At 47.0% G+C, this 27,661-nt stretch overlaps 2 protein-coding genes across 3 annotated transcripts; one reads left to right on the top strand and one right to left on the bottom strand.

Moving 5' to 3' along the window:
- The first annotated feature begins 350 nt into the window (after window positions 1-350).
- CXCR3 (C-X-C motif chemokine receptor 3) lies at window positions 351-5,046 on the top strand. Its single transcript, XM_020976624.2, has 3 exons — window positions 351-604; window positions 2,976-3,070; window positions 3,388-5,046. The coding sequence occupies exons 2-3, from the start codon at window positions 3,059-3,061 to the stop codon at window positions 4,474-4,476; spliced, it is 1,101 nt and encodes a 366-aa protein (XP_020832283.1). The 5' UTR covers window positions 351-604; window positions 2,976-3,058; the 3' UTR covers window positions 4,477-5,046.
- Window positions 4,996-27,661, bottom strand: GCNA (germ cell nuclear acidic peptidase). 2 transcript variants are annotated; one of them, XM_020976620.2, is made up of 10 exons: window positions 27,116-27,661; window positions 24,230-24,293; window positions 19,981-20,024; window positions 19,505-19,568; window positions 18,717-18,784; window positions 13,014-13,176; window positions 9,077-9,221; window positions 7,520-7,661; window positions 5,968-6,172; window positions 4,996-5,671 (listed from the first exon to the last, which is right to left on the bottom strand). In XM_020976620.2, exons 1-10 carry the CDS (start codon window positions 27,156-27,158, stop codon window positions 5,446-5,448), a joined length of 1,164 nt encoding a protein of 387 aa, XP_020832279.1. In that variant the 5' UTR covers window positions 27,159-27,661; the 3' UTR covers window positions 4,996-5,445. The 2 variants fall into 2 exon arrangements, with proteins under 2 accessions (XP_020832279.1, XP_020832280.1); XM_020976621.2 differs by lacking the exon at window positions 27,116-27,661 and adding an exon at window positions 26,730-26,846.

The following is a 27,661-nucleotide window of genomic DNA, read 5'->3' as shown; positions in this document are numbered from 1 at the left end:
CTGTGCATTCCCTGCAGCTCGTTTCATGTCCTCTCCCTGATTCCTGTCTGCCTTTCCAGGGGCCAGGAGGGCTCTGGGTGGAGAGGGGGAAGGAAATCCAGTGCCTGGGGAGGTTGTGGCTGGGGTCCCGGGGACGCAGACCTTTGCCAAACTGAACACTTGGTTTTCTCAGCTGCAGCGTCCAGGTTGCTAGGCCCGGGGACTTCATTTTCTGATTTCTTCCTGGTTTCCCCAGTTTCTCAGATCTCAGTCCCTAGCAAGCAGTATCTTTCCCAGATGGTCTACTCTAACCTGTGCCCACAGTGGCTACACAGTCTTAAAGCTCTGGTCATCCTTTATTCCCCACAGAAAAATCACTTCCTGGAGTCTCTGAGCCACAACAGACCTCAGAAGCCCATCTGGTCCAAAGTAACTCTCGCAACTTGTGGTGCCCAGAGCTGACCCCAGACCTCCAGAGATCTCTCAATTCTCCTTTCTCAAGAGCCCGCTGGCCACTTCCTCATACTGAGCTTGCAGGGCCACTCAGGCCCCTAAACTTTTTCAGACTGACTGGTACTTTGCCAGGCCCTGTGTATCCATCCAGAAGCTGCCTCTTCAATCAACGGTAGGACTTTCAGTTATTGCTAAAGGGGTTTCCACCTTACCTCCATTCCTCCTACCCTCCACCTTCCCCACTCTGGCCAAGATCATTGGCCTCCTCAGGGGAACTCAGGGAGCCACTAACTAGAGGCTAAGTATAGATCCTCCAAAGAAGGAACACCCCCCACCAGGAGAGGCCCCTTCCCTTTTGAATTCTGTTCCCTCTGCAGAACACAGATTTGGGGCAGTTGCTCATAAAGCCAACCCCCCCCCCCAAACCACAGCCCCAAGGTGTGAAAACAACAGGAGGCTGGATCAGCCCCAACCTTCCTGCCTGGAGGAGGCCAGGGAGGGGAGAGGATACAGGTGCAGGGCTGAGCACTTCACACCTTGGCCACAGGTTGGGCCTGGAGCAGCTTCATTCTGAGTAACTTCCTCCCTTCCTGGCCCAGGCCCAGCCTGCTTCTCTTCAGAGTTGGGGGAGGGGGTAGTCTGCCCATTGCCTTGGGAGGAAATGCCTCCTCAGAGCCTCTTTCCTGATCTGGGGGACAACTCTTTTCTCTCCCTGGTCAGTTTGGCAGCTCTCTGGACAATCCTTTGATCTGATCAGACTGTGTGCTGTAGTGGAGAGAATGTCAATTTGAACCAGATTAGGAGTCACAGCCTGGGTTCAAATCCTGGCTCTGCCAGTTACTTTGGGGACTTGAGCCCTCTGGGCTCCCTCAGTTTCATCTGTTGACCTCTAAAGGTCCTTCCACAATCTTGGCCTCCACACCTCTGCTGGGGGGCCAGGCCTGGCTTGGGCCCTTCCTGAAGCCAAGCACCCTGGACACATCATCCCATGAGGCAGTTCCTCCAGGGGTTAGCGCCTCCATCTTCCAGATGAGGGAACCAAAGTTGGGCTCTAAAGCCAGCCCCAGCGTGCTCTTCTCAGCAGCTGCTCTGCTTGCTGCTTCTACTTCCTCACAAGCAGCTGGTCTGATAAGCCCCCAGAAGGTGGCTTCTGCTCCATAAATTCCTTGAAGAGAGGGAGGGACTGTTTGGCATTTATTTTCCTATTTCCAGAGCTTAGCACAGTGCCTAGCTCGCTCCCATAAATGCTTTTTGATTGGCCAATTCCCCCTCCTGCTTCACTGAGATGGCTCCCAGGGAAACCTCCAGTGGTCTTGTCTGTTCTGAGCACCACTGACAATCCAGAGGAGAGGCCAAGGCCAGGGCTGCCGAGGCCACTTGAGACCAGGCCATGGGAATCTTTAGGCAGCAGAAGAGACAGAAGCGAGGGGGCAGACCCATGGGCTCCACGGGCCTCACCCCAGATTTTCAGTGGCTCCTCCCATCACATCCCCTCCCTTCCGCATTGCCCTTTTGCTCATCCTCCTCCCTCCTTCCATTGTATGTTCCTTTTGCTTCTTGCTGTGCTTGTTCTTAAGGCTGTTGTGTGGAAGAGAGATTCCACACTTCTGTTTAGCTCCAAAGGGCAAACTAGGGCTGATACAGACGCATTTGCTTCAAGATGAAAAACCTGCCTGAGATGAGATCTGTTGGAAATTGTAACGGGCCGCCCTGGGAAGTAGTGAACTCACCATCATTAGGGCTTGTTCAGGGCTCATTGGTCACAGATGCTTGTTGGCAAGGGGATTTGCATTAGGTACGGGTTAGAATAAATGGCCTCTGAGATTGTCAGCCATCCCCCTACTTTGGCTTCTCTGACACTGTTCTCTGCAGGTTGGGAGAGGGAGGGAGAGAAAATCAGTTGAAACACAGTCATTCAGTAGTACAGGGGAAGACTATAATCTCTGCAGTCAGAAGACCTGGGTTCAAAACAGCTTTTATGACCTTAGGCTGGTCACTTAACCTCTGTGCCTCAGCTGCCTTGCCTTAAAATAAGGGTATTGGATCAGGCAGTTCTAGATTCTCCTGTAGACCTGGACTCCTATGCATATAGCATAAGGGAGGGGAGGAGAAGCCCAAGGCCCAGGAAGCAGCTCCTGCATAACCCCCAGTGTGCCCCCAAAGATTACAGAATTAGGACGCGATTTAGAAGCAGCCGCTGTCTTCACCAGCAGGCGCTGACTCAGTGTCCCTTCTCTTGACATGAACACACTTGGCCTATGCCTTCCTTCCAGATGCTGAGCAGCTAGTTCCATGCAGTTGATTTCAGCAGCAGCCCACAAGGTTTTGAGTGAACCTGGGACTGCCCCCGGGCAGTGCCCCCTCCCTCTGCTCTCCCCACAATCGCTAGCTGGGACAGACGCACATCTCTTGAGGTTTTCTGGTGTAGGAAAGCCTGGTGTGGCTGGAGGGGAGGGGGGCGCACGCATTGCACATGCATGCGCATGTACATGCACTCTTCTTCACTTCCTCTGAACTACTCAGTCCAGATTTCAACCCCACAGCTGGCTGGTGGTGGTGAGCAGGGAGCAGCACACAGCCTCCAGCACCTGGAGCGGCTTTTAGGCTGGTGAGCTCCGGTACTGCCATGATGTCCCAGGTAAGTATCTGGGCACACTGCAGCCTGGGAGGCTCTCAGGGTGTAGGGTGACATACGGGGGGGGGTGAGCAGCTGCTGTTGGGGCAGCTTCCTCTCTCCACCCTCGGCACTGGGCACCAGCTTCCCGGCCAGGAGAATGGGAGGAGATGCCCAAAGGGAGGTGTCGGGCCGCCAGCTGCCTTGTGCCCAGGGGCCTTCCGGAAGCCTGAAATGAGAAGTGGGGGGGAAGCTCCTGGGACAGGGCAGGGCAACCAGGAAGGGAGCGGCCAAGTGCCAAGCTGCGCTCTTGGGTCCTACCCCTCCCACTGTCTTCCCAGGTCAGTGGCCACTCGCTGCTGCTTGATCTCGGCTTCCTGGAGAACAGCAGCTTTCCCTACGACTACTCAGAAAACGAGTCCACTCCCTGCTGCTCCTCTCCACCCTGCAGCCATGACTTCAGCCTGACCTTTGACCTGGCCTTCTTGCCCACCCTCTACAGCCTTCTCTTCTTCTTTGGCCTGTTGGGCAACGGAGCTGTGGCAGCTGTCCTCCTCAGGCAGCACCGGGCCCTGAGTGGTACTGACACCTTCCTGCTCCATCTGGCTCTGGCTGACATGCTCCTGGTGCTGACCCTCCCACTCTGGGCTGTGGAGGCTGCTTGGGAGTGGGTCTTTGGCTCAGGCCTCTGCAAGGTGGCAGGGGCCCTCTTCAAGATCAATTTCTATGCAGGGGCCTTTTTACTGGCCTGTATCAGTTTTGACCGCTACCTGAACATTGTACATGCCACCCAACTCTACCGGCGGGGCCCTGGGACACGTGTGACCCTCACTTGTGTCATCGTCTGGGGACTCTGCCTGCTATTGGCCTTTCCAGACCTGCTCTTCCTGTCGGCCCAGCACGAACCTCGCCTCAATGCCACACGTTGCCTTTATACCTTCCCCCAGACTGGCCACACAGCCTTGAATATCCTGCAGCTCCTAGCTGGCTTCCTTTTACCACTGCTCATTATGGCCTACTGTTACACTCACATCCTCCTAGTACTGCTGGGCTCTCGGGGGCAGCGAAGACTTCGGGCCATGAGGGTAGTGGTAACTGTGGTAGTGGCCTTTGCCCTCTGCTGGACGCCCTACCACCTGGCCATGCTAGTGGATATACTCATCGATCTGAATGCAGTGAGCCGGGACTGTGAGTGGGAGAGCCAACTGGACGTGGCCAAGTCCATCACTTCAGGCCTCGGCTTTGTGCACTGCTGCCTGAACCCCCTGCTCTATGCTTTCGTGGGTGTTAAGTTCCGAGGCCAGATGCGGACCCTGCTAGGGAGGCTGGGCTGCCCAGGCCAAGAGGCCCTCCTGCGGCCAACTCCATCATCCTCCAGGAGAGATTCCTCCTGGTCAGAGACCACAGAAGCCTCATACTCAGGACTGTAAAGATGCAGACCTCGGCCTTTGCTTGCCTGCCCTTCCCCCCATTTCTCCACAGATGCCAGCCTCGGCAGGGCTTCTTTACCTGGGGTGCATGAACTTGGATGAGGGAAAAAAAAAAAAAGGACATCTTTCTTTTGACTAACCTCTAACTGAGATTTAGCATTTCCTTCAATTACGAATATTGGCAACAAACCATTCTTCTGAGGTTTTTTGCCCAGCCTGCCAAAGGGCTCCATGATGCCAGTTACAGAACCGCAGCTTTGAGTGGAGGCCCAAAGAGAAAGACACTGGTCCTGTGTAGGTAAGGCTAGAGCTAGCCTAGGTCCACGGGCACTAAACGTGCTGAGGCGTCAGGAGGTGAAGAGAGGACAGAGCAAAACAACTACCAAAAAGGATTTCAGTCATTTGGGTCTCTGCAGCTGTCCCCTCAAGGGGAAGGGGGGGAGGGAGGGATTCCAGAAGAATCTGGGTGGAACCCTGGGAAGCACCAGCTGGTGGTATGTAAATAAAAGTCTCGACCAATGCCATGAAAAGATTTTATTCTTCACAATAAACTCCAATGCTTACTGCTTAGTTTTTCTCTGGAAGAAAAAACCCAGTGACAATCCAAGTACTCCTGGCTAAAATCTGTATTAAAATCCTCAGCTGGGCCATGCTTGTTCTGGTTTCTCTCGCCCCTCACAGAGCTGCGGCCATTTCACCCAAACGAGTTCAGCTCCCAACACTGTCAGAATCCTGGGCCCGTGGAGGCAGAAGGAGAGGGCAGCTAGATATTTTCACAGCCACAATCCTGATGTTACTTGGCCAATGACAGGAAATCACTACTCAAATGCACAGGATTCTAAATCAGCACTAAATTTTACATCAAACACGTGGAAAAAAATTTGAACAGTTCAACACTAGTTTTCCAGCTAATCTGCCCTAAATAAATTTGCTAGAAACAGCAATATCCTGACCCACGGTCACCGCACCCTACTGGGCCTCAGCATTTTCATTTAATGTCGCCTCTCTCTGGCGCAAGTGAACACTTTTTCCCGTAACAGAGCGGTGGCTTATTCTCATATATGTGGCAGCTGGAGCAGATTGAGTCTGCTCAGATGTGCCAGCACTCTGGCTGGGCGGAAGCAATAGTAGAGGCCCATGGCACAGAGAACAGACTACACGCTCGGTATTCACCGACTTGGAGTGACGGCCAACCCTAAAACGGAAAAACCAGGAATCAGATCATGGGAACAAAAGTGAGCACTGAGCTATTGGCCAAAGAAGGGACAAAAGATGTATATGGGGGGTGAGGAGGGAAGGCGGCATCCCGATGAGGGAGATAGAAATGGGGGTGGGGGTGGGGTGCATGGAGAGAACACTGAGAAACTGGTTTTAGTCTTCAATTCACAGGGGGCCATATATCCTAGGGGTCTAAGGAAAATGCTAAAGGATTTGATGTAGGATTGCCAATGAACAAAAGGGAAGGAGGGGAGGGGAAAGGGACTCTGTTACCTGGCTTTGCACTGAGCACATTCGTAGATAAACTTGTAGTGAATCTCGTAAGAGTGACAGCGTTTAACCAGAGGCAGTTCGGGGTGCACCAGCGCAGATCTTTGGGCATAGACCTTCCAAAAGGGACCATGACAGTCTCTGACACCATGAAACAGCCAGGTAGCCCCATGGCATAATTCATGGATCAATGTGTCCCGAAGCCGGTCTGGGAAGAGAAATAAAGAAAAAATTATGAGTACCTGAAACATTCCTCTTGCCACCTGGAACTCACAATATTCCTAAACTTTCTTCCACATGAAATATACATTTTATTCACATACACAATCAGCACTAAATATTTTCTTTTCAGCAGATGGAAAAATGAAATTTCATCCACTCCAACTCCCTAATGAGCACCTCTCAGTCAGAGAGAGAACCTTAGCTTCAAACATTCAATCAAAGCAACATGCATTTATGGGGATACAAAGACAGAATCAATCAAACAATCTCAGCTGTCAAGGAGCTCACTTTCTATGACTCGGTAGGTATTTACTGAGCAAGGGTTCTGTTTCCAACACTGCGAGAAGACAATCTGAGCTCAGGGGGGAGGACCCCTGAGGGCTGGCTGCTCAGCAAAGATTGCCTGGCTCTACCTGGGCCCTTGAAGACCAGAGAGAGAGGAAGGCAGGAGCCCAGGTAAGACCCTTCCATGTGCCCCCAGGCCTTCTCTCCAGCAGAAAGCACCAGCCAGCGCCCTTTGCAGTGGCCTTCTCTAGTGCCAGTGTGGCCCGGCCTCTGCTGTACCTCTCCCCAAGGGCCTTCTCCAGTTCAGGGAGGGGACCACTACTCTTGACTAGGTTTTAATACCTTCTCCTGCTCCTACTAAGGTGAGGACACTTCACACACCAAAAGATGCATCACCATGCTGCTACAAGGTTGGTCTTCAAAGGAGGGCCTCAGTCTAAGCACATGCCTCCTTCCAGACCTGTCTCCAACCACAGATTGCCTGGGCTCATTGCTCAATAGTTGGCATACTCCTAGCCTCTTATTCGCTCCCTAGCTCAGAAATTCTGACACACACACACACCGCCCCCACTGCCTCTGCTGGTGATGTACAAACCTCATTCCCCATCTCCAACTGTCCACCATCTTACTCTTATCCACCTTAACCTTCCCTGACCAATGTCCCACTCCAGATCTGCCCACCCCTTGCACTGAGACCTGGCACTCTCCTGCTGGCACTGCTTCCTTCCCTGCCCTTTCTAGTACTGGCTTACGTTTTCCTCTCATACTCATTGGCCACGGTGGAGTCAGAATGCTCCTTCCTTCCCCTTCACTCTCCCCACCCCCACTCAGTGGGTCCAGTTTGAGTCAGTGAGGGCCTGGACTAAGGTGGGAACAGCAGAAATGGAAAGGAATATAACAAAGAGACTGAGAACTAAGGAAGAAGGGACAAGTCTTAGTGACTAACTGGGCACAAGAAAGAATAGAGTAGGAAGAGTCCAAACGACACGGAGGTTTCAAGCCCAGGTGCCTTTTGAGGTCACACAGCATAGATCACACTCCTCATTACCTGCAGAGTCACAGACTTTTTCAGAAAGCTCAATTCGGATACTACGAGTTGTTTGTAGACCACCTTCCTTGCCTGAAAAATGGCAGTATCCCGCTGTTGTACGCATCTTTTTATTCCAGTTTATGCTGATTTTCTCTGGCAGCTAAGGGCAAAGAATACATGAAGGGAGTCACGAGGTGTCCCTCCACAGATCAGGAGTACCACCCTGCTCCAACAACCCAGTACCTTCCCTTAGCTACTAGAGTGAAAGCGCCTTTAGGGCAAAGGCTGCCTCGGTTTGTCTTTTTCTTCCTCCTATTTATTAATAAATGCTTCACAAATGCTTTTCATTCATTTGTTCATTCACTTACTTTCCCCTAATCAAAAGGGATCATGACCAAAACAAGTGCAAAAAGCCTGCCTGTCAGAGTGAACCCCTCCTCCCCTCCTGCTCCCAAGAATGAATGTGGGCCCAGGGGACAAGAAGGACAAAGCTGCCCGAGCAAAGGCGCCCCCAGGCCTCAGGCCTGCAGCTCAGCAGTAGCAAACTCTCCCGTTCCCCTAGTCCCCATTCTCCCAAAGCAGGACGTTCACGTATGCACTTAAAAGATGATGCTGAGTTATCAAACTGGAGAGAATGCTAGAACAGGTGTGCGGACACAAGATGAAAAGTTTCCTCAAGAGGAAAAATATTTAAGCAAGCCTCTCCTGGAGCTCACATGGAGCTAAGCCACAAACACAGGTCAATAGATGAATAAGGACTTTGTAAAATACAGGCCTAGAGAAGGCAATGGCAAACCGCTGCAATACTTTGCCAAGAAAACCCCAAAAGGCGTCACAAAGAGTCCAAAACATCTGGACAACAAGAACGAGATACACGACTACGAGAGGACTGTAGAGGAGGATGGGGGGAAGGGAGAAGGGCAGGGGACAAGTTCACATATATTAGCACATTTGATCCTCACACTAACCCTGAGAGGAAGGGTCTATCATTATCCCCATTTTACAGATGAGGATGCTCAGGTTGAGAGGGGTGAAGTACCAGGGGTTGGGGGTGGGTTCAAACACAGGTTTTCCTGACTCCAAGTCCAACATGTTTCAAACCTAGTGACCGTGATTACAAATTACCCCATCAATAATGTGCTTTTTTCCCCACTGAATTTCATTTTCCCATTAATAAGTATTTCTTTCTCTCTCTCTCTCTAAATGCCATTAATAATGTGTTCCAGACTTTTGCAAGGAATCAAAGTTCAGCTTTCCCTACCCCATCTTTCATGACTCCCCAACACACTTCCTCCAAAAGTACAGTCAAGCAGGTCCCTGTACCACCCTTCACATGCACCATGCTCTCCATCTGCTCCTAGACGTCCCTTCCTCTACCGTGTCTCTTGAAATCCTATCCATCCACCAGGCCCCAGGTCAAGGCCTCCCTCCTTCCTTCCAAAGCCTTCTGAGAACTTCCTCCAAAGCCCTTTGGGCTGGAAGAATGTGGGTGGCACTGCCTCCTGAGGCCAGAAGTCCCACCTTCCCCACCTTGTACCCCTCTATGGTGCCTCTCTGCCAACTGACATACTCTACCTGCTTCCTGAAGACTGTGGTGTTATAGAAGTGATAGAGCTTCCAGGTCAGCTCCTCCTTTTTCAGGTGGAAGTACTTTACATAATCCGATGAGGAACTGGACAGCTCTGCCAAGAAACAGCCAGCCACCTTGCATGTCTTCATCCTGCAGAGACAAACTCGCATCAGCGTTCAAGCGACCGAAGCATCGTCTCCCCTTCAATCTCTTCCTTCTCCAGGTGCTGCTGCATCATTCTCCCAGTCATGCGGGCCTGAAGCCTGGCCCTCGCCTCCTCCCTTGCCTTCGCACCCCAGATCCAATTCTTCCTTTAGCACATTCCTTGCATCCATCTCCTCCTTTCCCTTCCCACAAACTAACCCAGACCCTTGACACTTCAAGCCTTGCCCAGAAGAGACACTTAATAAATGGTAAGCTAAATGGATAGAATGCAGAATGAAATGTTTATTTTGAGGACGTGGCCAATGTGAGAAGAATCTATTTTGCTCGACGATGTATGTTTGTTACAAGGGTCTATTTTTTCCGTTCCCCTCCCCCTCCACGGAAAGAGAGCAAGGATAGGAGGAGGTGGAAGGGAGAGAAAGTCGATTTTTAATATAAGAAAATCAATTAAATTTGAAAAACCAAAGGATTGGTTTAACAGATAGGAAGAGAATCAGTACAAAGGCATAGAGATTCTGATCCGAACAGACCATCTGGCTAGGCAGTCTTCATTAACAGGGTGCTACAAAAGCCTTAGTGCCATTTTTAGCTTTTGGGATATACCCACATTAAAATACTTTATACAAACATCTAAAGAAATGATTGTGTCATTATGGCTGTGAAACCTTAATATGGCCTTAAAATGGCCGCTCAACTTAATAAGCATTCCTATCAACCTTTAGCAGGTCCATCACTGCCTTATCGATACACTAACACCCCCCTGCAACCAGACCCTAGAACCCAAACTGAAACGGGGCCACAACAGGCAAAAACAGGGCCACACTCCAAAGTATTGGGCACACAGGAGAGGCAGGGGGATGGATATTCAGTCAACAGCCATTTGGCAAACTGAAGTCGAACAATCATGAGCAAGGCCAAATTCCAGGACGACCTCAGACAACGTAGTCAGGCTTTCTAGCCTGACAGGCCGGATGTCCCATGTAACACTAGACACTTCAAACAGCAACCATGATGTCAAGGCAGAGGAGGCAAGTTCTGATCTCTCCCATTTAAGATCTCAGTCAGGGGTTGGGAATCTGCAGCCTGGAGGCCACACGTGGCCTTCCAGGTCCTCAAGTGCAGCCCTTTGACTGAGTCCACGTTTGACAGAACAAATCCTTGTATGAAGGGGATCTGTTCTGTGAAGTTTGGAGTCAGTCCAAGGGCCACACTTGAGGACCTGCAGGGCCACATGTGGCCTCCAGGCTGCAGGTTCCCCACCTCTGTCTTAGATCATAGATTTAGAGCTAGAAGGGGCCTCCTTCATTTTAGAGATGAGGAAACTGGGGCACTGAGCAGTTAAGTGAGTTGCCCAAGCTACTATTTGAGGAAGAATTCAAACTCAGATCTTCCTGACTCCAAATCCAGCCCTCTAAGCCTATTTGATGAGGTGACTTACCTAAGGTCACACTGGTAGTTAAACGGCAGAGACAGGATTTGAACTCAGGTGCTTTAACTCTCCAGATTTCTTTCCCAACCACTGCCCCTGTGGCTCCGTCCTCAGATTGGTGGGAGGAAGGGCCCAGGCTGGTGTTCACTACTTCATTGCTCCAGGATTCACTCCTGGCCCCCCCTTGCCCCCACCACAACATCCACTCTTACTTTCAACTTCCTTTCTTCCATTAGAATATAAGCCCCTTGAGGGCGGAGATTGCCTTTCCTTCTATTTGCACAAGTGACTGGCACACAGCCTGTGTGTGCTTGCTTGTTGACTCCGAATCCAATGATCTTTCTCTACCGGCTGCCCAAACCAGATTAGAATGTAACTGGGAAATGTTGAACAAAACAAATAAAAATGCAACCCACCACGGATGGCATGACTCTGTGGTTCTCTATGTCAACATGCAGCTCCCAGGGATCCTTTTTGGGGTGAGTTTGCCACCAACGATCCCCCAAGGCTCCCAGAGGCCTCATCAGGTCCATTTCAGCTCAGAATCCATGATCATACTCTAGTCTGTTGGCACATTCCCAGAGAGGACTGGGTTGTGCTCTTCAGCTTCCATTCCTCGGAAGCTGCCAGTGGATTCAAGTCCTTGGATTCAAACAGGCCCTTTCTGATACTGCAGCTAGAACTCCAAAGGAGAAAGAAGCGAGGGAGGGGGCCAGGCAGGCCTGTGGCATGCAGCCAGACAGGAGGGTGGAAGTGGGCCTGGTTACCTGAGAATTTCCCTTCTGTGTCTCTGTTCTCCATTTGTCAGATAACTTCACCCAAAAAGCGGTCAAGCTATTTTCATTGTGTGTGTTTCCCCTTCTCAGTCAGTTAGGCGTTCAAAAATCATTCAGTAAGAGCTTATGAGATGCCAAGCACTGGGGGTACAAAGAAAGGCCAAAACAGGCCCCTGCCTTTGAGGAGCTCATGTTCTAATGGGGGAGGCAATATGCAAACAATTCCACACATAAGAGGTGGGCCCATTGTCAATGAGAACTGTAAATTCCCAGAGGGAAGGCAAAGGAGAGAGAGAAGCCCAGGGAAAGGAAAGAAAACAAGGACTGCAGGGCAAGGGCCAGTCACGAGATTGGAGAATGCCTGGAGAAGACTGGAAAAAGTGGGAAGGAGTTAGCTTATGGAGAGCTTGAAATGCCAATGAGAACATGTTCCATTGGACCCTGAAGTCACTAGAGTAAGCTGAGTAGGAGGTGACTGATTGGACCAGACCTGTACTTTAGGAAAAGCAACTGGCAGCTAGGTGGAGGATGGATTGGAGAGCTTCTTGAGGCAGGAAGACTGACCAAAAGTAATGGTCCGAGCACAAGGTGCAAGGGCTTGTACCAGAAAGGCAGCTATATAAGTGGAGAGGAGATGCTGGAAAAGTAGAAACAACTTGACAACAGATTGGATATATGGGGGTGAGTGCAAGAGGGAAGTCAAGGCTGCCGGTGACTGGCTCTCAACTGTAACAGAAAAAGGAAGAAGAGCAAAGAATCTGGGGCTAAAGATGAGAAGGCCTCTTGTGTACATGTTGAGTTTGAGATTCCTATGGTTCAACCAAGTCAAGATGTTCAAAAGGCAAGACTGAGTCAAGAGAAAGTAGCTTAGGGTTAGGGAACCGCCTGCATCCAGATGGCCACTGAGCAGCTTGGAGCTGATGAGATGACTGAGTGAGATGGGGTCACTCATCTGTACCAAAGGGTCCCTGTGGGCCTGCTTGTTGACTTGGTTTTCAAATGTAATGTTAGCTATGTTTTCTTCTGTTTTTATTTACTTTGTTAAATATTTCCCAATGACATCTGAATCTAGTCCCAGTGGGAGTGGCGGGAGGTGTGTTTAACAGCTCTGGTATAGAGGAAGAAAAGAAGAAGGCCCAAGACACCTTTGGTCAGTGGGCATGACCTGGATGACATAAATGATACTGAGAAGAATCAGGAGGGATCAACATCACAAAAACCTAGAGAAAAGAGAATATCCAGGAGACGAGAGCAATTGGTGGTGTCAAAGGGTACAGAGAGGTCAAGGCTAAGGAGTTTTGGTCACCTCTTCTGAATCCTCATTTGGACACCAGTGGGTGGTCCACATCCAGAGCTGGAGTGAGGACAAAGGAGCACCAGCAGCAGAGAAGGGAAGGGGCACTCATTTGGGATTTCATTAGACACATCCTTGCTCCTGTGGAGTTCATGTTCACTCCTCCACTAGACCCTAAAGTCAACAGCAGAGACTGCACCTTCTATCTCTGCACGTAACACCCAGCATACACAGGCCTCAGGCCATACCAAGGACTCGGATCACGATCAATCACATACCTTCTACTGCTTTTCGGAGCATCTGCGTAACTGGCTGATGTGAGTGGGGGAGTCGACAAGGTAGGCACTACCCCTGAAGTGCCTGAAAAGCCGGGCGTGGGGGTCCCTGAATCCTGAACTGAGGTGGGAACATCCTTTGAAGGAGTCTTGAAGGCTTTCTTTTCTAAAAGTACAAACAAAATGGACTAGAAAATTGCTGAGTAGAAAGAATATCTGAATGGAGTAAGTTAACTTGCACCCAGGAGAGCCTGGAAGTCCAACCTGGAAGCGCCCATACCCAAATCTAGAGGGCACCAAGATCTGTATTCCAAAGTGTTCAAAAGCATCCTGATTAGATTTATGGCTGGAAGGGAACTCAAACTAGTTACTCGGACAGCCTCCTCTTCCCCCGTTTTAGAGACAGGAAACTGAGGCCCGGGGAGAGGAAGCCACACATCAGATCTTCGATTTACAGCTGGAAGGGCCCTCAGAGGTTAACACCCTCATTTCAAAGATGAAGAACTAAGGTCCAGGGAGGGACAGGTGAGGGAAGCAGGTGAGGAGAACCTGCCTGTCTTAAGCCAGGCCACATACTGCTCAGGCAAACCTACAGTACAGGATGCAGGTTACATTAACCAAGAGTGAAGGAGGGTCAGCATGCTGGCCTGGCATTTCCCCAGGACTTAAGCTTTTTGTTTCCTATCCTGGTGGTGTTAGCAAGAGGAAAATGACTGTCATTCAACAATGACTGTCAATGACTATACATCCACTAGCACTGATGAAGTGCCTACTATGGGCCAGGCATGGTGCTAAGCCCCAAGGATACAAAGTGAGCCAAAACAGCAGAGTTGGCATCTGGAACTGGAATCTCCCCAGGGAAAAAAATACACCAAAATACACAGCATAGCAGAGTGCATCAAGCACTGGACTAGGAGACGGGAAGATGGGTTCAAATCCTGCCATGGATATTGACCTAGGTGACCTTAGGCAAGTCATTCAATCTCCTTGAAACTGAGTTTACTTCTCTGTAAAGTGGAGATAAGAATAAGAGTCCCTGCTTCCCAAAGGTGTTATGAGGATCAAACGAGTTAATACCTGAAAGCACTAGAGAAAAGTGTGCTCTTATTCTAGTAGCTAACCACTGCTAAGAGGCCTACCCAGAGGCAAGCCAACATTGACAAGGATCTTTCCCCAAATTGATTTCCAACTATTCTGCTACCTCTCAGGACCACTTGGAGACTCTTACTTTTCTAACCAAATTCCAAATTTGCTACTTTCTAGCTGTGTGAGATTCTAGGCTTTTTGGCTTCAAGTCCTTCTAGAGGCCTTTCATTTTTCTGGCATCTTTCCTAGACCCCTCTGGTAACCAAATGGACAATCTAGAGTTCACAAAGCATCCCTAAAACGAGCAACCAGAGGAAATCCTGTGCTAGAAGACTGACCTTAGAGCCCTCCGCAAGGCAGAAATAAGGGAAATTGTGATCAACCAGGAAACTGCCTTAAACAGAATAGACTGAGACCTATTGTAATTCCACCATTCCCTTATTGTAGCCTCAAATTCTTTCTTAATACAGTGAGGACCCTCAACCAGAAGAGCTGGCCGTGTAATTCAATGGCTCTATGGAAGAGTTTGGGGGTGAGGGCACAGTAGCTCCTACCTAACATCTGCTCATTGTCAGCTAAAATCTCAAAAATGATGTCTTGGCACCGTGGCTGAAAGGCGGTCTGTTGGCTCTTGAAGGAATGGAGAGGAATTTGAAATCTACACTAAGAAATCATTTTCAACAGCAGCTAGTCAGCAAACCAGATCAGGGTAAAGTATACTCCATGATTCAATGGGTATAGCCTCAAATATTTTTTCTGAGGGAAGAATCTTTTACCCAATTTGCAGACTGGCAAGTCATTCACAAAGCCAGGCTGGAGTACAAGCCATTGAACAGGGCCCAGAGATTTGGTTCTGTAGACAAGTGCTGCCCCACATGGCATCTACCACTGGGTCCTCCAAGGAGTTCGGTTATCATCTGGCAGCGCAATTTTGCTACAGCTATTGAAATGCAAGAAAAAACGAAGATTCAACAGAGGCCTTAAGAGCAGACTTTGTAAACTTGGACAATAAGAACTAGGTGAACCGCCGCTGTCAGAGATGTTACCATAGCCTTCAAAGATAAATACTCTGCCTTCCAAACAGCTAGGACTGGCAAGATTGAAAAATATCAGCTAATCGGTCAGCATCTGGCTCAGGAAGGCTACAAAGTAGTATTACAGCCGGGGCCCTAAGAGGATGGGATCCAGCCAATGACATTGTGTTATCAAAATTAAAAACCAGTCTGAGGTGGGTGAGCCTTATGAAGAAGTACAGGATTTTATCAGATGGAGCAGGGAAATATACATTGAACACAGACCAAGAATTAGGCAATTCTCTTGAGAAAAACATAGTGAGAAGCAATTGTGTCTATTTGTTTATGCACTTTTCATAGTATTGGGGAACTGAAAAGACCATCGAGCTAGGAAGTAACTACAGAAATACCTATTATTTATAGTCACAAAATACATGAAGAACATTCATTCATTTGTCCTTGGTGGAAGACCACCGAGTTGCCCCAAGGAATGTCTAAGAAGTCAGACTTACTGTCACTGTCAATTGCCTACTAATATTGAAATTGGCAGACTTGTTTGTCACAACACAGGGCTAAGGGCTCAAGAAGGAACATACATCAGACATTGGAATATCCCAGATGGGGCCTCCAATAATGGTATCAGGTGAGTGACCTAAAAACCAGTCACCAAGAAAGCTTTCCTCCTTAATGGTACACTGGGTCACACTCTATGAGTCACACACTGGGCTCAGGGTGGAGAGTGGCAGAGAATGTTTCTACAACCTGCACCTGAACTGGAATTTCCTCTACAACATTCCCAAAAAATGGTCACTAACCTGCTTAAAGATTCTCTAGTGATAGAGACCCCATAACCTCCTAAGGTATCCCATTCCATTTTTGGACAGCTCTGTTGAAAAACAAGTGCTCTGCTCTTTCCCAAAGAAGGCCGTGGTAGTGTACGGCTTGGGAAAAAGTAAGAGATATGACATTTTTGTGGGATTCCAAACAAGATGCATATGCATTTAGACAGGAAACAACAGGTGTGGAGTATAAACAATGATAGTCTAATCTCTCCTGGCCTCAGTTTCTTCATCTATAAAATTAAAGTAATTAGTGTAAGTGGAATGGAAAAATCCATGTGCCAAGTGCTTTATAAACAATTTGCGAATATGCTGAAAAAGCCATTGGAGGAATTATGGGAAAGTAAGTGTATTAATGTTGTATACATTAATGCTGGTAGGACTGTGAAGTGGTACAGCCATTCTGTAAGGCAATTTTGACCTATGTCCCAACAGTCATTAAATTTTCTATACTCTTTGACCCAGAAATACCTCTACTAGGCATGGACCCCAAAGAAAGCAAAGAGGACAAAAAGGTATATAGCAAAGAACTGGAAACTGAAGAGGGTACCCATCAATTGATGAACGACTGAACAAATCATGGTATATGGAATGTGATGGAATATCATCATGCCATAAGAAATGGCAAAAGGATGGTGTCAAAGACACCTGGGAAGATTTGTACAAACCAATGCAAAGTAATGGGAGCAGAACCAGGAGAACAATTTCTACAATAACATAATATAAGGACAAACAAGTTTGAAAGAGTCACAAAGCTGGGCAGACCCTCTGACACAGTGATATCACTAGCAGGCCCAGAGAGATCAAAGAAAGAGAACAAGGACCAATAAGTACAAAAATATTTCAAGCAGTTCCTTTTGGTTACAGCCAAGACTTGAAAACTAAAGGGTTAAGCCCATCACTGAGGGAGCAGCTGAACAAATGATGATATCTGGATGCAATGGAATAGTAATTCATCTTTAGACACGGAAATGGAAATGGAAATGGAAATGGAAATGGAAATGGAAATGGAAATGGGGCAGTTTTAGGGGCAGCTAGGTGGTGCAGTGGATAGAGCACCGGCCTGAAGTCAGGAGGACCTGAGTTCAAATCCGGCCTTAGACCAAATACTTGACACTTACTAGCTGTGTGACCCTGGGCAAGTCACTGAAACCCAATTGCCTTAAAAAAAAAAAAAAAGAAAGAAAGAAAAAAAAAAGGGGGCAGTTTCAGAGAAACATGGGAAGACTGATCCAGGGTGAAGTGAGCAGAACCAGGAGAACAATTTCCATAATAATAGCAAAATAAACAGAAAAGGCTTTAGGACTTAAAAACTCTGATCAATGCAATGATCAGCCATGATTCCAGAGGACTGATAGACTCAGGGTGCAAAATGACCCATACTTGTGGACGTGGCCAATGTGCCTTTTTTTTTTCCGGCTTTTTTTTGCCCAGTTGTTACAAGAGGTTTTTTTCTTTCTTTTTTTTTTTTTTTCAATGGGGGGGGAAGGATGAGAGTTAGGGATAGGGCTAACCTGACTCCCAGGGGAAAAAAAAGAAAAGAAAAAAAAAAGAGGGTCATTGAAGAATTTTTTTGAAAATGCAGAGAAGAGAATGGGAGAAAGGCCAAAAGGAAAAAAAGATAATTGGAACAACTTTGAATGTTATGTGTTAGACGTGTTGTGCACTTAAAAGGAAAAGAAAGCAGTATTTCACAAAGATTTGCAATGTCATCTACAAGCCTTTTTCTGTTCTACTTTGTATATTGAAATGCTCATTTTATTTGGAGATGGTTAAGTTCTTAATAACAAAATTAAATTCAGAAAGAAAAAAGCGACTTTTGCTATTACGAAAAATCTGAGTTCAGCAGTCCGGCTCCTCTCCTTCCTCTAAAGCTCTCAACAATGGCTAAGGGAAAAGTTCATGTCCAAACTTGGGACAGAAAAGATCACAGAAGAGAAAATGAACAATTTGCACAAACAAAACCAATGCAGTTAAACTGAAAAGGGAAATCATTAATTGGGGAAAAAAAATTCTCGCAAGAAACTTCTCTGATAAAGGTCTCATACTGAAGAGACATAAGACATGGATTCAAATTTATAAGAACAAAAGGAACTCTCAAAGGAAGAAGTCCAAACTATCGACAAATATGAACCACACGGGAAAAAATATCAGAAAAACACAAATTACAGCAATTCTGAGGTTGCACATCCCGTCCATCAGACTGGAAAAGATGACAAAAAAAGGAAAAAGGACAAACATTGGCAAGGCTATAGGAAAAGAGGTCGTTCTTGAAAAGTCACTAAACTAGGCCTATACTTTGCCCTCACAGAATTTACACTTTGACCCAGCAATATTACTATCAGGTCTAAACCTCAAAGAGATCAAAGAAAGAGAAAAAGGACCCATAAGTACAAAAATTATCTAGAGCAGCTCTTTTCATTATAGCAAAAAACTGGAAACTGAGGAAGCATCTATGAAATTAAGATGACTGCACAAATTATGGTATAGGAATGTAATGGAAGAAAATTGCACCAGAAGAAATGGCAAAGGAGAGTTTCAGAGAAACCCGGGAAGACATGTTTGTTTGGAGCAGAGCACAACATGTACACAGATAGATACACTGTGTGGTGACGGGGGCAGAGGATAATGGAGAAGCCCTGGTACTCTCCCACAGGGTGGCACCAGCGGTACTTCTGAGAAGCTCTGAGTGTCTGAGTGAGGACCTCGGCCTTTGCTGAGCCTGCTCCAAGTTGAGTGTGTCTAAGGAGGGTGTAGAGACTACCTGCCTTTGGTTTTTTCTCCAGATGTTTGTATTTTCACCAACTCTTCAACGGAGTTCCCAGCTTCATCACATCTGCAAGGCAATACAGGGAACTGGTAAGGCAAAGAAGGGAGAGCAAGTTTCAGGACTGGTACAAATGTACATGCACTTCTCCTTTAACCCAGTTATATAAGAGCCCAAAGTTTATTGGCTATCCACAAACCAGTAACACTGGTCACAAGCTACTGAGTCAGTTCTTGGTGCAACATCTTAGGGTGAACACTTACAGGCTCTGGAAAAGGACAACTGGGACAGGGAAGGGGGCTCAAGATCATGCCCAGAAACAACAGCTGAAAGAGCCAAGGATGTTTGGCCTGGAGAAGAGAAGACATGCTCACTGTTTTCAAGTATGTGAAGGTCTGTCACATGAAGAGGCAGATTTACGACCAGTATAAGGAAAAACATAGATTCCGAGATTCTGTTACCTCAGGAGGAGATGAAGGAGACCCATTTGTTGAGTATATCAGACTGTGGATTCTCTCAGGTGTGGGTTATGACTCCTACACTATACTCTGCCCTTAAGGTCTGCATGACGAAACCATCTTAGAATCATGCAAGATGAGAGCTGGAAGGGACTTGAGAGGTTTAGTCCAATCTCTTCATTCTACACACGAGGAAGCCAAGGCCCAGGGAGGGAAAGTGACCTGCCCAGGGTCACAATGCTAGTAAATGTCTCAGGTTGGAGTCAAACCTCCAGCTTCTGAACCCCAAATCTACTATACATGTTGCCCTTTCCATAATTCTCATACTCACTGGTCATTTCTTTTCTCCCAAGATGAAACTGACGAGATCTTTGGAATTTTTACCTGGGATAACACTAAATCACAAAGAAGGAAACATTAAGCATTAGAAAGCAGGTTACATTTAAAAAGTGACGGCTTAGCAAAATCGGGCCGTGCAATAGCCAAAGACTCCTGGCACTGGAGAAGCCACATGGCCCAGCCTGTGGGAAGCTGTCCATCATGTGCTGGTCCTCAGGAAAAGCAGAACAAAAGAAAGGTAAGGGACCCAGGAGCAAAAAGTAGAACAAAGCCAAGGAGAGCAAGGAGAGCCCTTTCAGAACACCTGGTTCCTAACAATACGAGGAATAAGCTTCATAGAGTTTATTAACTGCACTGCACTCAGTTCATGCTAAATCTGTCCACACGGCAGCTCAGCCTGATCTACAATCATATCCTTCAAACTGTTGATGAAAATGTAAATTATAGTTTGGAAAAGGCTCTACTTACCCGTTTCAAATTCTTCATCACTACTAGACTCCAAAACTGCAGGACTGCAAAGATAAAAGGGAGGCATTAAAATAGGCATTTATCTACCTTCCAGGACCACCAACGTCATATGCATTCAAAGGGATTATAAGCATCATTGTTCTGTGTCCAGAAATAAAAAAGTAGATTTCTTGGGCTTTCAACAATCAAAATGATCCATCTTATTTCCCATAATGCTCTCTACCTCTTGTTTGGCCAGAAATTCTTCCCTTCTCCATAGATCTGACATGTAAACTAGTTTGCTTATGGTATTACCCTTTATGTGTAAATCAACAACATTAAAGCTGGAAGGCAGCTTTCGTTTTACAGAGCAGGAAACTGAGACATTGAGAGATGAAATGAGGTGACCAGGGTCACATAACTAACAAGCAGCAGAGCCAGGATTACAACTCCAAAGTCTCTCGACCAGAGGTGCTCTAACTTTCAGACTTGATAAGGTTTTGGCTTTAAAATTTAGGCATTAAGTGCTTACAATGTGCCAGGCACCATGCCAAGTGTTGAGAATTCAAAAACAAGCAAGAAGGAAGGCAGGAGTTCACATCCTAACGAGGAAGACAACACATGAAAGGAAGCTGAAAAGCCTGGCTGGGGGATAAGAAGGAGTCCTAGAGGAGAGTAGCCTGGGGGGAATGAAGAGAAGGCCAGCCTGGAATGGGAATTCTAGGAGGAGCCCTCCACCCTGTAATAAGAAGGAGGGGCCCCGGGGCAGAGGGTGCTGATGAGGACTGAAGTGATGCTCCAGGATGAAGAGGTTCCCAGGGGATGATGGGAAATGAAGGGGTGGTGAGTGATCCCAGTGAGGAAGAAAATGAGAAGACGTTGAAGTAGACTTAGATGGCTGCACAAGGAGTTCCCTGATGAGCTCAAAAGGACGAGTACAGAAAAGAAGAGAAACACATGGCACAGACCTGTAACAGAAACATCAGGAAGCTAATGCTTGAGATGAGGTGGAAGAAGAAGAAACACTGAAATTTTCAACGACAACTCAACACGTCCAAAACAGAACTCATTCCCTTTCCCCCGAACTCTGCCTCTCCTACTTTCCCTTTTACCATAGAGAAATCTAGAAAAGTAAACTGAATTCAGCCATTGGAAGAAGCTGTATGATGTCCTGGTGCTAACATTCTAATAAAGGGAAAAGAAAGAAGTGTCCCTGAAGAACCTTAATACTTTTAAAGGGTACTGAGGGAGCTAAATAATAGGAAAGTTTGGCTCTTGGGGGCGGATTTGGTTTTATTCTGTGGTAAAAGCACAAACACACTAGTGTAGAAGGGAGGAAGAAGGGGTGGAATCTGTGATTTCTCAACATCAGAGTACATGAAGAGAATATACAAACATGGAAGGAGGGTGAGAGGGGAGCAAGCATCAGATGAACTTCTCACTCTTACAAAACAAGAGCTGTAAAACTGATCCTATCCATTTTCATGATTGAGAATGCATCCTAGGAAAGTAATTATAAAGGAAAAAAAAAGAACCATTTGTAAAAAGATATTTATGCCTATGTTGTGTAGAGTAGGGAAGAAGTGAAAACAATTTAAATGGACAAGAATAGGAGAATGGCCAGACTGGTTTATCAATACGGGATAGCATCTAGACACAGGAAATGAAAAACACAAGGAATATACAGAAACATGGAAAATTCTATACTAAATAATGCAAAGTGAACAGAAGCAGAATGAGAACACTGCAGACAACTACGGCATTTAAACTAGAAAGCACAGACATACATACATGACTATACATACAACCATGAGGTACAGAAGACATATTGTTCGTTATTGGAAAGTTGTCACTGTTGTCTGTGTATTTACTTTTTTTGGTTAAAAAAATAAGTCCTTTTTGATGAAAGCCCACGTCAAATACAAACCAGGCTCATTCTGGCTTACTCTGCCACACAAAGGAACGCAAGAGGCAGCAGGAAACCGTGACTGTGTCCAAACATGAGTAAGTCAGTGAACTGTTCTGAGCCCCAGGTTCCGCCATGAGCAAAACTGGATACCCCAGTGGGTCCTGCTTACTCACAAAGTAGTTTTGAGGCTCAAACAAAATCATTGTCAAGCACCTGGTAACTCTTAACATGCTCTAGGAATGCCAGTTAGCATCATCATTAACAGTTTTCCTAGAAATAAGCAGTCCAGGGCCTACTAATTATCCCCTCAAGAGTAAATCTGTTTCAATGGAATTGGATCCTGGCATTAATTTACAGTTAAATCAAGGTGACCTTCAAACAACAGGAGTAGCAGTGATGCCTTCCCCCCCCCCCAATACTCCTTTGTCAGCCCTAGAAATAGCCCACATTATACGTATTCAGAAACCGTGTGGTGGGTAGGTAAGTAACAACTCCTGTTCCAAGGTCTCAATCAGTTGGGTTTTAAGCTGGTGAGATAACGGTACCCAAAGTGCAGCCATTAATGGACTGACATCAGATTGGAAGAAAGTTTCCAGCAGAATGCCCCACTTATCTGCCTATACTATATGACATTTTTAATCAGTAATTTAGGATAAATTTAAAGTGTTACATTCAAAAATGTCCACTTTACAAATATCAGATGAGGGAGGAATGGTTAGAAAGCAATTTGTCTGACAAAGAGATGGCAAGCTCAGTATCAGCCAAGAGTATGAACCGGTTATCAGAAAAGCTTAAATTGAGCGAGACATCAGAGCCACTGCTCTCTGGAACAGCGATGGAGCTCCCTTTTAGGAAAGACGCTGGCAAGCTGTAGAGGCGGAGAACAGACCTGCCCAGAGTAAGTGTGCGAGCTCACAGTCAGCTTCCAAGGTTAGGGCTCCATTCTATACCACAATGAGTCTAGTACTTTCAATCATTGTCAATTATTCCAACTAAGAGAGACAGGCAAAGGGCTGGACAACCCCAAATTACTGACAGTCCCCAACCTGTTTTTTTGATTTTGTATTTAAATGCAAATGTCAGTGCCTAATTTTCTGGGAATTCACTTTAAAGTAATAAAGTCATAATGAGAATACTGTCCAATTTCCCTAGTTTGCTCTACCTCAACCTACTAGCCTGTCCTCACAGACTGATTAAAGCTTTATCCTCCTTCTGGCCTTTGAAAAGCTTAGGCCAGTGATTAAGGTTGGTCTCAATTTATGAAAATGTCAATAAAATGGTGATTAAGCAAATCAAAGGATAATAAACTTGAAAGTAATGTTACCAGACGGTTGAGAGAATTGCCTAGCTTATAAATAGGCATCAATAAAATATTTGTTTCATCGACAATTCAGATGAAGGGCCCAAATTCACTTTCAAAATCAACAACATCGGGGCAACTAGGTGGCGCAGTGGATAGAGCACCAGCCCTGAAGTCAGGGGCACCTGAGTTCAAATCCAGTCTCAGACCAAACACTTGACACTTACTAGCTGTGTGACCCTGGGCGAGTCACTTAACCCCAACTGCCTTAAAAAACAACAACAACAACAACAACAACATGTATTCATTATCTACAGTGGGGTGGGGAACCTTCAGCCTCAAGGCCACATGTGGCCCTCTAGGTCCTCAAGGGCAGCCCTTTGACTGAATCCAAACTTCACAGAACAAATCCCCTTAATAAAAGGATTGGTTCTGTAAAACTTAGACTCAGTCAAAAGGCCTCGACCAAGGACCTAGAGGCCATATGTGGCCTCAAGGCCAAAGGGTCCCCACCCCTGACTATACTACGTGCCAGGCTATAATCTGGGGATCCAAAGACAAAAAAGAACAGCTCTTGCCCTCAATGAGCCTACACTCCTCTGTGAGGAGGAGAAACATTAGGGCTGTATCAGCCCCCACATTAGTGCTGTATGCTCTCCTGTTTATGGTGTTCAGGGACATGGTAGACTATGCTTTGAACCTCTCAAATCAAGGTTTGGAATAACAGTCTTGATTACCTGCCAGTCTGGAGAAATAATCCTCAGTCAGTTCAATTCAAGGATTCTGAGCTGGAAGGGGCATCAGCAATCATCTAACCCAATCCCTCAGAAAACCCAACAGATAACAAAAGGTCAAATCCCAGTCCTCAGACTCCAAGCTCAGGGCTCTACCTACTCCAATCCAACATGCTGCCTCTGCTCCTGCCAGGGCAGCCCATTTTGAAACTCCTTGTTATTCTTCCCTTCTTCTTAGGGGAAGTAACTGTTCGACTAGTTCTAAAAAGTAAGCCAAACCACAGACACGAGCAGAACAGGAAACAGGGCTTCCTAATGTCTCCTTACCGGGTCTTCTTCTTTTTCTTCTTCTGGTTCTGTTCTTCTTGTCCCTCCTCATCAGTGCTCATGTCTGTAGAAAAAACACCTTGTTTTAGGTGGTGATGGAAAGGCATGGGGAACAAGGAAGGGCAAAATAGCCATAGCTGCCTCAGGACACCTCCTCACTGGGGACCTCCCTGTCATATCCCAATCCTACTACATTCATAATCCCTACTCATCTAAAAATTGGCAAAGTCATTCATATAAATAGAAACTTCTGGGACACACTTTCTCCTGCTCAAGTGACTGTCACCTGTATGAGCCACGAGAAAGTGGCTATCTACCATCTCCCCTCCCTTGACATGCTGGACTCACTATTCAACAAATATTGCTGGGAAAACTGGAAAAAGTCTGGAAGAAATTAGTTACAGACCAACATCGCATGCCATACAGCAAGATAAACTCTAAATAGATGCATGACAGATATAAAAAGTCATATCACACACCAAAAAAACTACAAAGAAAACACCTTTTGTTATAAGGGGAAAAGAAGATTAAAGACAATAAAATTAACAATCTTGATTACATAAATTTAGAAGTTTATGCAGAAGTAAAATCAATGTAGTTAAAATTATGAGGGAAAAGGTTATTTGGGGAAAATACCTTTGGAACATGTTTGTCTGATAAAAGTCTCTTAACCAAGATATGTAAGGAACTGATTCAAGTTTATAAGAACAAGAACCATTCCCCAACTGACAAATGGTCAAAGGATATAAACAGGCAACTCTCAAAGGAAGACATTCAAGCTATCAACAGCTGTATGAAAAAATGACCCAAATCACTAATTATTAGAGTACAAATTAAAGCAACTTTAATATCTACCACATATTCATCATATTAGCAAAGAGGACAAAAAAGGGAGGGGCTGCAGCAAAAAACTATTAGTAGAGCTGTGAATTGGTCCAGTCATTCTGGAAAGCAATTTGGAACCACGCCCATAAAGTCACTAAGCTGGGCATACACTTTGACCCAGTAGCCATTACTAGGTCTAGACCACAAAAAGATCAAAGAAAGAGGACCCATAAGTACAGACAACTCTTTCTGTATTGCTAACTATACTACTAGAGAATAGCGTGAACAATGTATGGTACATAAATGGAACGCGATATTATTACAACCTGAGAAACGGCCAAACCTGGAAAAACTTGCATCAACTGATGGCAGAGTGACGTGAGCAGAAATAGGAGAACAATTTATACCATGATAATAAACTTATGATGACAAATTACTCTGAAGGAATTAAGAATCAGTGAAGCAGTCCAGCAGAAGATTCCAGAGAACCAGTGAGGAAGCATGCTCCCCTCCCCACCCCACCCCCAAAATTAAATTTGGTGGTGGACTCAAGGTACTAAATGAGATATACATTTTCCCACATGGCCAATGTAGGAATTTGCTTTGTTTGACTTTGCAATTTTGTTATAAGGGCTTTTTGTTTTGTTTTCCCCAAAGAAGGGGAAAGGAGATATAGGTGTGCCCCCCCCAACAAAAACAAAACCAAACCTGAAAACCAAAAGGAAACAATGACGAGGACAGATTTAAAAGTTACAGGGTCAACTTATCTACTTAAAAAGCAAGCTCCAGAAGAGTCATGGTTTCAGGTACAAGTCTCTCCTTTTGTTATATTATATGTGTGTATGTGTATATGTGTCTACACACACATGAATTATACATATTATATACATAATAGAACAGAATGTTCAGATGGGAGCAGCCCATCTTTTGCTGGCTTTATGACCCTGAGCAAATGAACTCTCCTCTCGTGAAGATAGCTCAAAAAGCCCCTTTAAGTGAGATTACATTCCAACCACTAATGGGAAATGCAGGTGGCTGACTGGTGCTCAGGGGGCAATGGCAGGGATAATAACTGCTCCTTCCCAGAAGGAGGGGGTTCTGATGTCGGAGCCTTTAGCATAAGAAGCCTTATAAACCTTATAAAAAGTGAACGTCGAAAACTATCTTTACATGTAATTGGGAAAAATTACTATTTGCAAAAAAAAATTGTTTGAAAAAAGAAAACTATGTCTAGACACACAAATACAAATGGTTAGATTCCGTTTCCCCACCACCACGCCTTCCTCCCTATAAACCAACGAAGGGCATACAACTGAGCTTAATGGTACCCTCAAAAGTCAGGCTCCGTGGAGTTACTGGATTGCTTTTTTCCGTTTTTCCCTTCGTTTCTCACTACCCCCCCCCCCGCCCCCAAGTCTTCCACCCAGTTCCAGCTGCCTCTCCCTTCTCATCTCCACCTCCTGGCTTCCTTCAAGTTGGAGCTAGATTCTGCCCTTCCACCGGAAGCCTTTCCTGATCCCCTAACGCCCCCTCTCGCTTGATTATCTCAATTTATCTGTCTACAACTTTGTTTGCAAGTCCTCGAGAATTAAAGCCTGTCCTTTTGTCTCTTTCCGTATCCCCGACGCTTAGCACTGTGCGCCGCACAGTGGGCACTTTACAAATGTTTACTCACTGATTGGTTTGCTATGGAGGGACGAAGGATTGCGAGACTAAGGAGGCGCAAAAGCGAGAGGTCCCAAGCTCAAAAGTGAACTCCCGGCCCAGGCTTGGCAAGGATCCGGCCGACCCCCGAGGCAGAGGGGGGAGGACGCCGTCGCTAGGCAACCGCGTCGCTAGGCAACCGCGTCCCTCCGCCCCTCTTTCCCCCCACCCGGGAACCTCCCTCCTTGCCCCACTCAACCCGTAGCATTCCTCCCTATCAGCCACGGCCTTCGCCCCCTTTTCCCCTCCCACTCCAGCCCTTTCCCGCTTTCTCGTCCTTCTGTCCCTCCTCCCCCAGCCAGGCCAGGCCCGCCCCACGAAGCCAGAAGGAGGGACCGCCTCCGCCTCCCTTCTTACCTCGCTCGGCTGTCTCGGCCCCTGGTCCCAAGACCCGCGCCATGGCCCGGCGAACGGCGTCCACCCAGACCCCGAGGAGCGGCCGCTGTCTGCCTCGGGAAGGAATTCGCCAACGGCCGTCTCCTCAACCACCGCGCGTGCGACTATTCGAATTTTGCGCGAGCGCGGGGCTCACGCCACTTCCGGCAGCGCTGCCGGCTCGACCCACCCCCACTTCCGGTGCTCCGTTTCCTGAGAGGGCGGCCCTTTCGAATTTGGCGCGGGCGCCGGGCTCGTGCCACTTCCGGCAGCGCTGCCGGCTCGACCCACCCCCACTTCCGGTGCTCCGTTTCCTGAGCGGGCGGCCCCTTCGAATTTGGCGCGGGCGCCAGGCTCGTGCCTCTTCCGGCAGAGCTACCGGCTCGGCCCAGCCCCACTTCCAGTGCTCCTCCTGAGCTGCCGGAGCTGCTGGAGCCGCCGCCACCGCGGGCGGCCGTTTCAAATTTGGCGCAAGCCGACGCTCGCGCCACTGCCGGAGGCGCTTCCGGCTCGGCCTAGTCCCACTTC

The sequence above is a fragment of the Phascolarctos cinereus genome, unplaced genomic scaffold, assembly GCF_003287225.1.
Source record: "Phascolarctos cinereus isolate Bilbo 61053 unplaced genomic scaffold, phaCin_HiC Scaffold_8;HRSCAF=390, whole genome shotgun sequence".
NCBI classification, from domain to species: domain Eukaryota; kingdom Metazoa; phylum Chordata; class Mammalia; order Diprotodontia; family Phascolarctidae; genus Phascolarctos; species Phascolarctos cinereus.
This window is presented reverse-complemented; position numbering and strand designations above follow the sequence as displayed.